Consider the following 18,073-nt stretch of genomic DNA (forward strand, 5'->3'; position numbering starts at 1 on the left):
TAGCCTCCACTGACCCCGAGGGGATTCTCCCTGAGGGGCGTGTTGTCGGGTTGACTGTCTGGGGAATTGAGAGGCAGGTAAAACAAGCGCTCACTCACACTCCGTCGCCGCGCGCTTGTCCTAGGAACCTTCTTTTCGTTCCCGTTCCTACTCGTCTGGCCGTTCTTCAGTGGGCTCACTCTGCCAAGTTAGCCGGCCACCCTGGCGTTCGGGGTACGCTTGCTTCCATTCGCCAGCGTTTTTGGTGGCCCACCCGGGAGCATGACACGCGTCGTTTCGTGGCTGCTTGTTCGGTCTGCGCGCAGACTAAGTCCGGTAACTCTCCTCCTGCCGGCCGTCTCAGGCCGCTTCCTATTCCCTCTCGACCGTGGTCTCACATCGCCTTAGATTTTGTCACCGGACTGCCTTCGTCAGCGGGGAAGACTGTTATTCTTACGGTTGTCGATAGGTTCTCTAAGGCGGCTCATTTCATTCCCCTTGCTAAGCTTCCTTCTGCTAAAGAGACGGCACAAATCATCATCGAGAATGTTTTCAGAATTCATGGCCTTCCGTCAGACGTCGTTTCGGACAGAGGTCCGCAATTCACGTCTCAATTTTGGAGGGAGTTTTGCCGTTTGATTGGGGCTTCCGTCAGTCTCTCTTCCGGCTTTCACCCCCAGTCTAACGGTCAAGCAGAACGGGCCAATCAGACTATTGGTCGCATCTTACGCAGTCTTTCTTTTCGTAACCCTGCGTCTTGGTCAGAACAGCTCCCCTGGGCAGAATACGCCCACAACTCGCTTCCTTCGTCTGCGACCGGGCTATCTCCTTTTCAGAGTAGCCTCGGGTACCAGCCTCCGCTGTTCTCATCTCAGTTCGCCGAGTCCAGCGTCCCCTCCGCTCAGGCTTTTGTCCAACGTTGCGAGCGCACCTGGAAGAGGGTCAGGTCTGCACTTTGCCGTTATAGGACGCAGACTGTGAGGGCTGCTAATAAGCGTAGAACTAAGAGTCCTAGATATTGTCGCGGTCAGAGAGTTTGGCTCTCCACTCAGAACCTTCCCCTTAAGACGGCTTCTCGCAAGTTGACCCCGCGGTTCATTGGTCCGTTCCGTATTTCTCGGGTCATTAATCCTGTCGCAGTTCGACTTCTCCTTCCGCGATACCTTCGTCGCGTCCACCCGGTCTTCCATGTCTCCTGCATCAAGCCCGTCCTTCGCGCCCCCGCTCGTCTTCCCCCCCCCCCCCCCCATCCTTGTCGAGGGCGCACCCATCTACAGGGTCCGTAGAATTTTGGACATGCGTCCTCGGGGCCGTGGTCACCAGTACCTCGTAGATTGGGAGGGGTACGGTCCTGAGGAGAGGAGTTGGGTTCCCTCTCGGGACGTGCTGGACCGTGCGCTGATCGAGGATTTCCTCCGTTGCCGCCAGGTTTCCTCCTCGAGTGCGCCAGGAGGCGCTCGGTGAGTGGGGGGGTACTGTCATGTACTGTCATGTTGTGTCTTGTCTCTGTCCTTTCCCTTCACCCTGTCTCCCTCTGCTGGTCGTTGTTAGGTTACCTTTTCTCCCCCTCTTTCCCCCAGCTGTGCCTTGTCTCCTCCTAACCACCTCGTCACCCCTTTTCCCACCTGTTCCCTTTTTCCCTCTGATTAGTCCCCTATATCTCTCTCTGTTTTTGTTCCTGTCCTTGTCGGATTCTTGTTTGTTGTGTTTCATGCCTGAACCAGACTGTCGTCATGTTTGCTGTAACCTTGTCTTGTCCTGTCGGAATCTGCCGGTCCGTCTGAGCCTACCTATGTTTGGTAATTAAAGAAGCTCTGTTTAAGTTAATTCGCTTTTGGGTCCTCATTCACGCACCGTAACAAATAGTCCATAACTATGGTCTGGTTCAGGATTTATTGAAGGGTGTCTGTTTCAAACTCCTTGATAATAGTCCATAACTATGGTCTGGTTCAGGATTTATTGAAGGGTGTCTGTTTCAAACTCCTTGATAATAGTCCATAACTATGGTCTGGTTCAGGATTTATTGAAGGGTGTCTGTTTCAAACTCCTTGATAATAGTCCATAACTATGGTCTGGTTTAGGATTTATTGAAGGGTGTCTGTTTCAAACTCCTTGATAATAGTCCATAACTATGGTCTGGTTCAGGATTTATTGAAGGGGTGACTGTTTCATGCGATCCCGTTCACCTCCATATTTTCTCTGTGATTCTTGTTGAAGTGTGTTTCTACTTCCTCGATTCAAATGGGCGTGGCTTGGACTGAACCGCAGAGGGAGGGAGTGGCTTTGACTGAACAGCAGAGGGGAGGTCATCGTTAACGTAGGAGACGGTACCGGAAGAATAAATCTGACAAAATGGCTTCACCAAGCACAACAAACCCCGGTAAGTTGACTTCATTTTTTGATTCAAACACTACACATACTTACTAGCTATTGTTGTGAACATTTAAAGATGTTTTTGAGCACCTCAGTTTACTTATATAACATCGTGTACTTCCAAGTCATTCTACTTTCACTTTCATTTAAGTTGCTGTAAAACGTGTGTAATAACATGAAGTAGTACAACAAAGGGTATTTAGGAGTATGAATATATTCTATCCCTGTCTTGGACACAGTTGTTCTATTAGTTAGACAGTAGAATTAATATACTATCCCTGTCCAGTTGTTCTATTAGTTAGACAGTTAATATATTCTATCCCTGTCTTGGATAGTTGTTCTATTAGTTAGACAGTCCAGAGAGAATTAATATACATCCCTGTCTTGGATAGTTGTTCTATTAGTTAGACAGTCCAGAGAGAATGAATAACCACATCATTGCAGATTAAAGTTATTTATTCCAAAACTCAGGCAGTATCACCTCAACTGTGAAACTTTATAGGAAGTAGCGTATGCAAAACTCATTTCCAGTGGGATGTTTTTTATTTATTTCAAACTTTCAAGGTTTTAAACTGACATGAACATGAGTGTATAACAGACACGAGGTTTGAATGATCTGTTAATATCGCAGTATGTATTTTATGTGATGTATTCAATGTGTCATTCTGTAGTGGGGAAGGATGAAGACACAGACAAACAGACTCCGGCTAGAAGAAGAAACTCCAAAGGTGAAGGTCCAAACAGTAAGTTGAAATATATATATATATTTTTGAACATTTACCAATAGTTTAAATAGATAGTCATAATTTGTTGTGCGTCGATTATCCACATTTTACTTTGGCAGCCATCTCTATTTACATTCCTTATGGGAGACCCACTACTACGCCAACCATTTTTTAAATTTTATTTAACCTTTAATTAACTAGGAAAGTTAAGAACAATTTCTTATTTACAATGATGGCCTAGGAACAGTGGGTTAACTGCCTTGTTCAGGGACAGAACGACAGATTCTTACCTTGTCAGTTCGGGGATTCAATCTTGCAACTTTTCAGTTACTAGTCCAACACTCTAACCACTAGGCTACATGCCATCCCTACACTCTAACCACTAGGCTACATGCCATCCCTACACTCTAACCACTAGGATACCTGCCATCCCTACACTCTAACCACTAGGCTACATGCCATCCCTACACTCTAACCACTAGACTACCTACCATCCCTACACTCTAATCACTAGGCTACCTACCATCCCTACACTCTAATCACTAGGCTACCTACCATCCCTACACTCTAACCAGTAGACTACCTGCCACCTCTACACTCTAACCACTAGACTGCCTGCCATCCCTACACTCTAACCATTAGACTACCTGCCATCCCTACACTCTAACCACTAGACTACCTACCATCCCTACAATCTAACCACTAGGCTACCTACCATCCCTACACTCTAACCACTAGACTACCTGCCATCCCTACACTAACCACTAGACTACCTGCCATCCCTACACTCTAACCACTAGGCTACCTGCCATCCCTACACTCTAACCACTAGACTACCTGCCACCTCTACACTCTAACCACTAGGCTACCTACCATCCCTACACTCTAACCACTAGGCTACCTGCCATCGCTACACTCTAACCACTAGGCTACCTGCCATCCCTACACTCTAACCACTAGGCTACCTGCAGTCCCTACACTCTAACCACTAGGCTACCTGCCATCCCTACACTCTAACCACTAGGCTACCTGCCATCCCTACACTCTAACCACTAGGCTACCTGCCATCCCTACACTCTAACCACTAGGCTACCTGCCATCCCTACACTCTAACCACTAGGCGACCTGCCATCCCTACACTCTAACCACTAGGCTACCTGCCATCCCTACACTCTAACCACTAGGCTACCTGCCATCCCTACACTCTAACCACTAGGCTACATGCCATCCCTACACTCTAACCACTAGGCTACCTGCCATCCCTACACTCTAACCACTAGGCTACCTGCCATCCCTACACTCTAACCACTAGGCTACCTGCCATCCCTACACTCTAACCACTAGGATACCTGCCATCCCTACACTCTAACCACTAGGCTACCTGCCATCCCTACACTCTAACCACTAGGCTACCTGCCATCCCTACACTCTAACCACTAGGCTACCTGCCATCCCTACACTCTAACCACTAGGCTACCTGCCATCCCTACACTCTAACCACTAGGCTACCTACCATCCCTACACTCTAACCACTAGGCTACCTACCATCCCTACACTCTAACCACTAGGCTACCTGCCATCCCTACACTCTAACCACTAGGCTACCTGCCATCCCTACACTCTAACCACTAGGCTACCTGCCACCTCTACACTCTAACCACTAGGCTACCTGCCATCCCTACACTCTAACCACTAGGCTACCTGCCATCGCTACACTCTAACCACTAGACTACCTGCCATCCCTACACTCTAACCACTAGGCTACCTGCCATCCCTACACTCTAACCACTAGGCTACATGCCATCCCTACACTCTAACCACTAGGCTACCTGCCATCCCTACACTCTAACCACTAGGCTACCTGCCATCCCTACACTCTAACCACTAGGCTACCTGCCATCCCTACACTCTAACCACTAGGCTACCTGCCATCCCTACACTCTAACCACTAGGCTACCTGCCATCCCTACACTCTAACCTCTAGGATACCTGCCATCCCTACACTCTAACCACTAGGCGACCTGCCATCCCTACACTCTAACCACTAGGCTACCTGCCATCCCTACACTCTAACCACTAGGCTACCTGCCATCCCTACACTCTAACCACTAGGCTACCTGCCATCCCTACACTCTAACCACTAGGCTACCTACCATCCCTACACTCTAACCACTAGGCTACCTACCATCCCTACACTCTAACCACTAGGCTACCTGCCATCCCTACACTCTAACCACTAGGCTACCTGCCATCCCTACACTCTAACCACTAGGCTACCTGCCACCTCTACACTCTAACCACTAGGCTACCTGCCATCCCTACACTCTAACCACTAGGCTACCTGCCATCGCTACACTCTAACCACTAGACTACCTGCCATCCCTACACTCTAACCACTAGGCTACCTGCCATCCCTACACTCTAACCACTAGGCTACATGCCATCCCTACACTCTAACCACTAGGCTACCTGCCATCCCTACACTCTAACCACTAGGCTACCTGCCATCCCTATACTCTAACCACTAGGCTACCTGCCATCCCTACACTCTAACCACTAGGCACCTGCCATCCCTACACTCTAACCACTAGGCTACCTGCCATCCCTACACTCTAACCTCTAGGATACCTGCCATCCCTACACTCTAACCACTAGGCGACCTGCCATCCCTACACTCTAACCACTAGGCTACCTGCCATCCCTACACTCTAACCACTAGGCTACCTGCCATCCCTACACTCTAACCACTAGGCTACATGCCATCCCTACACTCTAACCACTAGGCTACCTGCCATCCCTACACTCTAACCACTAGGCTACCTGCCATCCCTACACTCTAACCACTAGGCTACCTGCCATCCCTACACTCTAACCACTAGGATACCTGCCATCCCTACACTCTAACCACTAGGCTACCTGCCATCCCTACACTCTAACCACTAGGCTACCTGCCATCCCTACACTCTAACCACTAGGCTACCTGCCATCCCTACACTAACCACTAGGCTACCTGCCATCCCTACACTCTAACCACTAGACTACCTGCCATCCCTACACTCTAACCACTAGGCTACCTGGCATCCCTACACTCTAACCACTAGGCTACCTGCCATCCCTACACTCTAACCACTAGGCTACCTGCCATCCCTACACTCTAACCACTAGGCTACCTGCCACCTCTACACTCTAACCACTAGGCTACCTGCCATCCCTACACTCTAACCACTAGGCTACCTGCCATCCCTACACTCTAACCACTAGGATACCTGCCATCCCTACACTCTAACCACTAGGCTACCTGCCATCCCTACACTCTAACCACTAGGCTACCTGCCATCCCTACACTCTAACCACTAGGCTACCTGCCATCCCTACACTCTAACCACTAGGCGACCTGCCATCCCTACACTCTAACCACTAGGCTACCTGCCATCCCTACACTCTAACCACTAGGCTACCTGCCATCCCTACACTCTAACCACTAGGCTACATGCCATCCCTACACTCTAACCACTAGGCTACCTGCCATCCCTACACTCTAACCACTAGGCTACCTGCCATCCCTACACTCTAACCACTAGGCTACCTGCCATCCCTACACTCTAACCACTAGGATACCTGCCATCCCTACACTCTAACCACTAGGCTACCTGCCATCCCTACACTCTAACCACTAGGCTACCTGCCATCCCTACACTCTAACCACTAGGCTACCTGCCATCCCTACACTCTAACCACTAGGCTACCTGCCATCCCTACACTCTAACCACTAGGCTACCTACCATCCCTACACTCTAACCACTAGGCTACCTACCATCCCTACACTCTAACCACTAGGCTACCTGCCATCCCTACACTCTAACCACTAGGCTACCTGCCATCCCTACACTCTAACCACTAGGCTACCTGCCACCTCTACACTCTAACCACTAGGCTACCTGCCATCCCTACACTCTAACCACTAGGCTACCTGCCATCGCTACACTCTAACCACTAGACTACCTGCCATCCCTACACTCTAACCACTAGGCTACCTGCCATCCCTACACTCTAACCACTAGGCTACATGCCATCCCTACACTCTAACCACTAGGCTACCTGCCATCCCTACACTCTAACCACTAGGCTACCTGCCATCCCTACACTCTAACCACTAGGCTACCTGCCATCCCTACACTCTAACCACTAGGCTACCTGCCATCCCTACACTCTAACCACTAGGCTACCTGCCATCCCTACACTCTAACCTCTAGGATACCTGCCATCCCTACACTCTAACCACTAGGCGACCTGCCATCCCTACACTCTAACCACTAGGCTACCTGCCATCCCTACACTCTAACCACTAGGCTACCTGCCATCCCTACACTCTAACCACTAGGCTACCTGCCATCCCTACACTCTAACCACTAGGCTACCTACCATCCCTACACTCTAACCACTAGGCTACCTACCATCCCTACACTCTAACCACTAGGCTACCTGCCATCCCTACACTCTAACCACTAGGCTACCTGCCATCCCTACACTCTAACCACTAGGCTACCTGCCACCTCTACACTCTAACCACTAGGCTACCTGCCATCCCTACACTCTAACCACTAGGCTACCTGCCATCCCTACACTCTAACCACTAGGCTACCTGCCATCGCTACACTCTAACCACTAGACTACCTGCCATCCCTACACTCTAACCACTAGGCTACCTGCCATCCCTACACTCTAACCACTAGGCTACCTGCCATCCCTACACTCTAACCACTAGGCTACCTGCCATCCCTACACTCTAACCACTAGGCTACCTGCCATCCCTACACTAACCACTAGGCTACCTGCCATCCCTACACTCTAACCACTAGACTACCTGCCATCCCTACACTCTAACCACTAGGCTACCTGGCATCCCTACACTCTAACCACTAGGCTACCTGCCATCCCTACACTCTAACCACTAGGCTACCTGCCATCCCTACACTCTAACCACTAGGCTACCTGCCACCTCTACACTCTAACCACTAGGCTACCTGCCATCCCTACACTCTAACCACTAGGCTACCTGCCATCCCTACACTCTAACCACTAGGATACCTGCCATCCCTACACTCTAACCACTAGGCTACCTGCCATCCCTACACTCTAACCACTAGGCTACCTGCCATCCCTACACTCTAACCACTAGGCTACCTGCCATCCCTACACTCTAACCACTAGGCGACCTGCCATCCCTACACTCTAACCACTAGGCTACCTGCCATCCCTACACTCTAACCACTAGGCTACCTGCCATCCCTACACTCTAACCACTAGGCTACATGCCATCCCTACACTCTAACCACTAGGCTACCTGCCATCCCTACACTCTAACCACTAGGCTACCTGCCATCCCTACACTCTAACCACTAGGCTACCTGCCATCCCTACACTCTAACCACTAGGATACCTGCCATCCCTACACTCTAACCACTAGGCTACCTGCCATCCCTACACTCTAACCACTAGGCTACCTGCCATCCCTACACTCTAACCACTAGGCTACCTGCCATCCCTACACTCTAACCACTAGGCTACCTGCCATCCCTACACTCTAACCACTAGGCTACCTACCATCCCTACACTCTAACCACTAGGCTACCTACCATCCCTACACTCTAACCACTAGGCTACCTGCCATCCCTACACTCTAACCACTAGGCTACCTGCCATCCCTACACTCTAACCACTAGGCTACCTGCCACCTCTACACTCTAACCACTAGGCTACCTGCCATCCCTACACTCTAACCACTAGGCTACCTGCCATCGCTACACTCTAACCACTAGACTACCTGCCATCCCTACACTCTAACCACTAGGCTACCTGCCATCCCTACACTCTAACCACTAGGCTACATGCCATCCCTACACTCTAACCACTAGGCTACCTGCCATCCCTACACTCTAACCACTAGGCTACCTGCCATCCCTACACTCTAACCACTAGGCTACCTGCCATCCCTACACTCTAACCACTAGGCTACCTGCCATCCCTACACTCTAACCACTAGGCTACCTGCCATCCCTACACTCTAACCTCTAGGATACCTGCCATCCCTACACTCTAACCACTAGGCGACCTGCCATCCCTACACTCTAACCACTAGGCTACCTGCCATCCCTACACTCTAACCACTAGGCTACCTGCCATCCCTACACTCTAACCACTAGGCTACCTGCCATCCCTACACTCTAACCACTAGGCTACCTACCATCCCTACACTCTAACCACTAGGCTACCTACCATCCCTACACTCTAACCACTAGGCTACCTGCCATCCCTACACTCTAACCACTAGGCTACCTGCCATCCCTACACTCTAACCACTAGGCTACCTGCCACCTCTACACTCTAACCACTAGGCTACCTGCCATCCCTACACTCTAACCACTAGGCTACCTGCCATCCCTACACTCTAACCACTAGGCTACCTGCCATCGCTACACTCTAACCACTAGACTACCTGCCATCCCTACACTCTAACCACTAGGCTACCTGCCATCCCTACACTCTAACCACTAGGCTACATGCCATCCCTACACTCTAACCACTAGGCTACCTGCCATCCCTACACTCTAACCACTAGGCTACCTGCCATCCCTATACTCTAACCACTAGGCTACCTGCCATCCCTACACTCTAACCACTAGGCACCTGCCATCCCTACACTCTAACCACTAGGCTACCTGCCATCCCTACACTCTAACCTCTAGGATACCTGCCATCCCTACACTCTAACCACTAGGCGACCTGCCATCCCTACACTCTAACCACTAGGCTACCTGCCATCCCTACACTCTAACCACTAGGCTACCTGCCATCCCTACACTCTAACCACTAGGCTACATGCCATCCCTACACTCTAACCACTAGGCTACCTGCCATCCCTACACTCTAACCACTAGGCTACCTGCCATCCCTACACTCTAACCACTAGGCTACCTGCCATCCCTACACTCTAACCACTAGGATACCTGCCATCCCTACACTCTAACCACTAGGCTACCTGCCATCCCTACACTCTAACCACTAGGCTACCTGCCATCCCTACACTCTAACCACTAGGCTACCTGCCATCCCTACACTAACCACTAGGCTACCTGCCATCCCTACACTCTAACCACTAGACTACCTGCCATCCCTACACTCTAACCACTAGGCTACCTGGCATCCCTACACTCTAACCACTAGTCTACCTGCCATCCCTACACTCTAACCACTAGGATACCTGCCATCCCTACACTCTAACCACTAGGCTACCTGCCATCCCTACACTCTAACCACTAGGCTACCTGCCATCCCTACACTCTAACCACTAGGCTACCTACCATCCCTACACTCTAACCACTAGGCTACCTACCATCCCTACACTCTAACCACTAGGCTACCTGCCATCCCTACACTCTAACCACTAGGCTACCTGCCACCTCTACACTCTAACCACTAGGCTACCTGCCATCCCTACACTCTAACCACTAGGCTACCTGCCATCGCTACACTCTAACCACTAGACTACCTGCCATCCCTACACTCTAACCACTAGGCTACCTGCCATCCCTACACTCTAACCACTAGGCTACATGCCATCCCTACACTCTAACCACTAGGCTACCTGCCATCCCTACACTCTAACCACTAGGCTACCTGCCATCCCTACACACTAACCACTAGGCTACCTGCCATCCCTACACTCTAACCACTAGGCACCTGCCATCCCTACACTCTAACCACTAGGCTACCTGCCATCCCTACACTCTAACCTCTAGGATACCTGCCATCCCTACACTCTAACCACTAGGCGACCTGCCATCCCTACACTCTAACCACTAGGCTACCTGCCATCCCTACACTCTAACCACTAGGCTACCTGCCATCCCTACACTCTAACCACTAGGCTACATGCCATCCCTACACTCTAACCACTAGGCTACCTGCCATCCCTACACTCTAACCACTAGGCTACCTGCCATCCCTACACTCTAACCACTAGGCTACCTGCCATCCCTACACTCTAACCACTAGGATACCTGCCATCCCTACACTCTAACCACTAGGCTACCTGCCATCCCTACACTCTAACCACTAGGCTACCTGCCATCCCTACACTCTAACCACTAGGCTACCTGCCATCCCTACACTCTAACCACTAGGCTACCTGCCATCCCTACACTCTAACCACTAGACTACCTGCCATCCCTACACTCTAACCACTAGGCTACCTGGCATCCCTACACTCTAACCACTAGTCTACCTGCCATCCCTACACTCTAACCACTAGGATACCTGCCATCCCTACACTCTAACCACTAGGCTACCTGCCATCCCTACACTCTAACCACTAGGCTACCTGCCATCCCTACACTCTAACCACTAGGCTACCTACCATCCCGACACTCTAACCACTAGGCTACCTGCCATCCCTACACTCTAACCACTAGGCTACCTGCCACCTCTACACTATAACCACTAGGCTACCTGCCATCCCTACACTCTAACCACTAGGCTACCTGCCATCCCTACACTCTAACCACTAGGATACCTGCCATCCCTACACTCTAACCACTAGGCTACCTGCCATCCCTACACTCTAACCACTAGGCTACCTGCAGTCCCTACACTCTAACCACTAGGCTACCTGCCATCCCTACACTCTAACCACTAGGCTACCTGCCATCCCTACACTCTAACCACTAGGCTACCTGCCATCCCTACACTCTAACCACTGGGCTACCTGCCATCCCTACACTCTAACCACTAGGCTACCTGCCATCCCTACACTTTAACCACTAGGCTACCTGCCATCCCTACACTCTAACCACTAGGCTACCTGCCATCCCTACACTCTAACCACTAGGCTACCTGCCATCGCTACACTCTAACCACTAGACTACCTGCCATCCCTACACTCTAACCACTAGGCTACCTGCCATCCCTACACTCTAACCACTAGGCTTACATGCCATCCCTACACTCTAACCACTAGGCTACCTGCCATCCCTACACTCTAACCACTAGGCTACCTGCCATCCCTACACTCTAACCACTAGACTACCTGCCATCCCTACACTCTAACCACTAGGCTACCTGCCATCCCTACACTCTAACCACTAGTCTACCTGCCATCCCTACACTCTAACCACTAGGATACCTGCCATCCCTACACTCTAACCACTAGGCTACCTGCCATCCCTACACTCTAACCACTAGGCTACCTACCATCCCGACACTCTAACCACTAGGCTACCTGCCATCCCTACACTCTAACCACTAGGCTACCTACCATCCCTACACTCTAACCACTAGGCTACCTGCCATCCCTACACTCTAACCACTAGGTTACCTGCCTCCTCTACGCTCTAACCACTAGACTACCTGCCGCCTCTACACTCTAACCACTAGACTACCTGCCATCCCTACACTCTAACCACTAGGTTACCTGCCTCCTCAACGCTCTAACCAGTAGACTACCTGCCGCCTCTACGCTCTAACCACTAGACTACCTGCCGTCTCTACACTCTAACCACTAGACTACCTGCCGTCTCTACACTCTAACCACTAGGCTACCCTGCCGCCTCTACACTCTAACCACTAGGCTACCCTGCCGCCTCTACACTCTAACCACTAGACTACCTGCCGCCTCTACACTCTAACCACTAGGCTACCCTGCCGCCTCTACACTCTAACCACTAGGCTACCTACCATCCCTATACTCTAATACACTCTAACCACTAGTCTACCTGACGCCTCTACACTCTAGCCACTAGGCTACCTACCGCCTCTACACTCTAACCACTAGGCTACCTACCACCTCTATACTCTAACCACTAGGCTACCTGCCGTCTCTACACTCTAACCACTAGGCTACCCTGCCGCCTCTACACTCTAACCACTAGGCTACCTACCATCCCTACACTCTAACCACTAGTCTACCTGCCGCCTCTACACTCTAACCACTAGGCCACCTGCCGCCTCTACACTCTAACCACTAGGCTACCTACCATCCCTACACTCTAACCACTAGGCTACCTACCATCCCTACACTCTAACCACTAGGCTACCTGCCATCCCTACACTCTAACCACTAGGCTACCTGCCATCCCTACACTCTAACCACTAGGCTACCTGCCACCTCTACACTCTAACCACTAGGCTACCTGCCATCCCTACACTCTAACCACTAGGCTACCTGCCATCGCTACACTCTAACCACTAGACTACCTGCCATCCCTACACTCTAACCACTAGGCTACCTGCCATCCCTACACTCTAACCACTAGGCTACATGCCATCCCTACACTCTAACCACTAGGCTACCTGCCATCCCTACACTCTAACCACTAGGCTACCTGCCATCCCTACACTCTAACCACTAGGCTACCTGCCATCCCTACACTCTAACCACTAGGCACCTGCCATCCCTACACTCTAACCACTAGGCTACCTGCCATCCCTACACTCTAACCTCTAGGATACCTGCCATCCCTACACTCTAACCACTAGGCGACCTGCCATCCCTACACTCTAACCACTAGGCTACCTGCCATCCCTACACTCTAACCACTAGGCTACCTGCCATCCCTACACTCTAACCACTAGGCTACATGCCATCCCTACACTCTAACCACTAGGCTACCTGCCATCCCTACACTCTAACCACTAGGCTACCTGCCATCCCTACACTCTAACCACTAGGCTACCTGCCATCCCTACACTCTAACCACTAGGATACCTGCCATCCCTACACTCTAACCACTAGGCTACCTGCCATCCCTACACTCTAACCACTAGGCTACCTGCCATCCCTACACTCTAACCACTAGGCTACCTGCCATCCCTACACTCTAACCACTAGGCTACCTGCCATCCCTACACTCTAACCACTAGACTACCTGCCATCCCTACACTCTAACCACTAGGCTACCTGGCATCCCTACACTCTAACCACTAGTCTACCTGCCATCCCTACACTCTAACCACTAGGATACCTGCCATCCCTACACTCTAACCACTAGGCTACCTGCCATCCCTACACTCTAACCACTAGGCTACCTGCCATCCCTACACTCTAACCACTAGGCTACCTACCATCCCGACACTCTAACCACTAGGCTACCTGCCATCCCTACACTCTAACCACTAGGCTACCTGCCACCTCTACACTATAACCACTAGGCTACCTGCCATCCCTACACTCTAACCACTAGGCTACCTGCCATCCCTACACTCTAACCACTAGACTACCTGCCACCTCTACACTCTAACCACTAGGCTACCTGCCATCCCTACACTCTAACCACTAGGCTACCTGCAGTCCCTACACTCTAACCACTAGGCTACCTGCCATCCCTACACTCTAACCACTAGGCTACCTGCCATCCCTACACTCTAACCACTAGGCTACCTGCCATCCCTACACTCTAACCACTGGGCTACCTGCCATCCCTACACTCTAACCACTAGGCTACCTGCCATCCCTACACTTTAACCACTAGGCTACCTGCCATCCCTACACTCTAACCACTAGGCTACCTGCCATCCCTACACTCTAACCACTAGGCTACCTGCCATCGCTACACTCTAACCACTAGACTACCTGCCATCCCTACACTCTAACCACTAGGCTACCTGCCATCCCTACACTCTAACCACTAGGCTTACATGCCATCCCTACACTCTAACCACTAGGCTACCTGCCATCCCTACACTCTAACCACTAGGCTACCTGCCATCCCTACACTCTAACCACTAGACTACCTGCCATCCCTACACTCTAACCACTAGGCTACCTGCCATCCCTACACTCTAACCACTAGTCTACCTGCCATCCCTACACTCTAACCACTAGGATACCTGCCATCCCTACACTCTAACCACTAGGCTACCTGCCATCCCTACACTCTAACCACTAGGCTACCTGCCATCCCTACACTCTAACCACTAGGCTACCTACCATCCCGACACTCTAACCACTAGGCTACCTGCCATCCCTACACTCTAACCACTAGGCTACCTACCATCCCTACACTCTAACCACTAGGCTACCTGCCATCCCTACACTCTAACCACTAGGTTACCTGCCTCCTCTACGCTCTAACCACTAGACTACCTGCCGCCTCTACACTCTAACCACTAGACTACCTGCCATCCCTACACTCTAACCACTAGGTTACCTGCCTCCTCAACGCTCTAACCAGTAGACTACCTGCCGCCTCTACGCTCTAACCACTAGACTACCTGCCGTCTCTACACTCTAACCACTAGACTACCTGCCGTCTCTACACTCTAACCACTAGGCTACCCTGCCGCCTCTACACTCTAACCACTAGGCTACCCTGCCGCCTCTACACTCTAACCACTAGACTACCTGCCGCCTCTACACTCTAACCACTAGGCTACCCTGCCGCCTCTACACTCTAACCACTAGGCTACCTACCATCCCTATACTCTAATACACTCTAACCACTAGTCTACCTGACGCCTCTACACTCTAGCCACTAGGCTACCTACCGCCTCTACACTCTAACCACTAGGCTACCTACCACCTCTATACTCTAACCACTAGGCTACCTGCCGTCTCTACACTCTAACCACTAGGCTACCCTGCCGCCTCTACACTCTAACCACTAGGCTACCTACCATCCCTACACTCTAACCACTAGGCTACCTACCAACCATGATGTAACAATCCTCATGTTTTCTCCTTTACTTCTCTCCTGTAGTGTCCATGACCAGGATTGTGCTGGTGGGGAAGACAGGCGCTGGAAAAAGCTCTTCGGGAAACACAATCCTGGGGAGGAGAGCTTTTAGAGATGATAGATCTAGCTCTTCTGTAACTAAGGAGTGTTGTAAGGAGACAGAAGATATGGCAGGGAGACAGGTCTGGCTAGTGGACACACCAGGATTATTTGACACAAGCCACTCTGACAGTTACTTAGAGACAGAGATCAGTAAATGTATCAACATGACTTCACCTGGTCCCCACGCAATTGTATTGGTCATAAACATGGGGCCTTTCACAGAAGAGGAACAGAACGCGGTTAAGAAAATCAGGGCGCTGTTTGGAGAAGAAGCTGAAAGGTATACCATGATCCTCTTCACCCATGGAGATGAGTTGGATGACGGCGGCATTGAGCGGTATGTCCATGAAGGACAGAAGGACCTCAAGAGACTTATTGACCAGTGTGGTGGAAGGTACCATGTTTTTGACAACACCAAGGTGGAAAACAGGGGACAAGTGCTGGATTTCTTTGAGAAAATTGACCACATGGCTGCAGTAAATGGCCAAGACCATTACACCAACAACATGTACGAGGAGGTGGAGAGAACGCTTAGCACCAGGGAAGAAGAGTTGAGGAAGCACTATGAAGAAGAACTGCGGAAGCTACAAGACCAAGAGAAGAAACTGCCTCCCAGATACCAGGAGGAAATGAAGAAACTACAGAGTAAAATTAAGGCACTGAAACAGTCAACGGAGGAGGAAGAGAAGAAACTTAAAGAACTACAACTCCTGGATCAAAACAAAATCTGGCGAATCATGGAACACAAGCGTTACTATGAGAGGAAGTTGAGGGCTGTGAGGGAGGAAGCAGAGTTAATCCAAGATAACAATGGAATGTCCACAGAGGTTTATAAAAAGTTACAGGATCTCCGTCTCTGAAATAGCTGGCGATTGTGACGGTTGTTTATTTCTCCACACTATTATTTGTGGTCACTTATGAACCACTCGCTGAATCCACCAGGAACCATCACACCCTGATCTGTTTCACTTGTCTTTGTGCTGGTCTCCACCCCTCGCCAGGTGTCTCCCATCTCCCCTCATTGTCCCCTGTTTATTTATACCTGCATTTTCTGTTTGTCTGTTGCCAGTTTCGTATTGTCCTGTCAAGTCCTACCAGTGTGTTCCTGTGTTTCCTGTGCTCTAGTTTTTGATTTTCCTCAGTCTTCCCAGTTCTGACCTTTCTGCTTGCTGTCCTGTACCTGCCTGATTCTGGTTTAGATTTTGACCCTTTGCCTGTCTTGACTTACCTTTTAACTGCCCCTTGTACTATAATAAACTCTGAGACTCGTACTATCTGCCTCCTGTTTCTGCATCTGGGTCTCAGCCTGAGCCATGATAAGAAACTATGCCGGTATTGACAACCCAAGCTGGGAACAACAACCCATACAATGTAATTATATGCAGATAATGTATTTGTGTACAATTTTTTTTACCATCTATCCCTGTCATCCTTGACATCATTTTTTGGGGGTAATGTTCTGTCTTTGAAATAGATTACTCCGAGGCTATGCTGCTGGTGATATTACAGCTCTAACACATGTTACAATTAACATTTAAAGGGAAACTGACACAATCAGGACTCCTTAACAAAAATGCAACAATCAGGTCTCCGTTGTATGGCTAGAATGTGTTAAATGATTGTATTTGCCACAACTTAGGTGTTAAAACAGAATTTCAACAGTATCCTCTTTTACCCATGTCAACGTTCCGAACAGAACATTAGCTGTCTTTATTAAGGCAGGGAAACAACTATATTGTGTCTGAATATAAGTAGTAAGTTTAGACGTATAATAAAGTCTTAACGCTGAGGTTTATATAGATGCTGTGAAATGTTCTCACATGTCCTACTGCATGACAAGTTGGTCACAAGCAGGAGAAACAATCAAAACAAACCATTTCAAATGGAAAGTTTTTGATCCAAATATGAATACTCATCACCATTGTTTAATTCTCTCAAACAACTTTTAAAAGTTTTTGGACATTTTGTAACTTAAAGCTGCTTAGTGTTTACATGGACTTACTTGCTCTAAAACCCTTAAGCAGTGTAGTGACTACTTTACTATCTATGAGGTAACATACTAGAGGAGTAGTGTAGTGACTACTTTACTATCTATGAGGTCACATACTAGAGGAGTAGTGTAGTGACTACTTTACTATGAGGTCACATACTAGAGGAGTAGTGTAG

The 18,073-nt window shown here is 49.9% G+C and overlaps 1 protein-coding gene across 1 annotated transcript; it reads left to right on the forward strand.

The window, feature by feature from the left end:
- Positions 1–2,275: 2,275 nt before the first annotated feature.
- On the forward strand, positions 2,276–17,176 carry LOC139398034 (GTPase IMAP family member 7-like). Its single transcript, XM_071144281.1, has 3 exons — positions 2,276–2,359; positions 3,024–3,095; positions 15,830–17,176. Exons 1-3 carry the CDS (start codon positions 2,332–2,334, stop codon positions 16,765–16,767), a joined length of 1,038 nt encoding a protein of 345 aa, XP_071000382.1. The 5' UTR covers positions 2,276–2,331; the 3' UTR covers positions 16,768–17,176.
- Positions 17,177–18,073: the final 897 nt, after the last annotated feature.

This window comes from Oncorhynchus clarkii, unplaced genomic scaffold, assembly GCF_045791955.1.
Source record: "Oncorhynchus clarkii lewisi isolate Uvic-CL-2024 unplaced genomic scaffold, UVic_Ocla_1.0 unplaced_contig_5532_pilon_pilon, whole genome shotgun sequence".
In the NCBI taxonomy this organism is placed as follows: domain Eukaryota; kingdom Metazoa; phylum Chordata; class Actinopteri; order Salmoniformes; family Salmonidae; genus Oncorhynchus; species Oncorhynchus clarkii.

Excerpts from the sequence above, each read along its gene's own strand:
- LOC139398034 (XM_071144281.1), top strand. The coding sequence starts at position 2,332 with ATGGCTTCACCAAGCACAACAAACCCCG. Across the intron at positions 2,360-3,023 it reads ACCAAGCACAACAAACCCCG|TGGGGAAGGATGAAGACACA; the intron begins GTAAGTTGACTT and ends GTCATTCTGTAG. Across the intron at positions 3,096-15,829 it reads CAAAGGTGAAGGTCCAAACA|TGTCCATGACCAGGATTGTG; the intron begins GTAAGTTGAAAT and ends TCTCTCCTGTAG.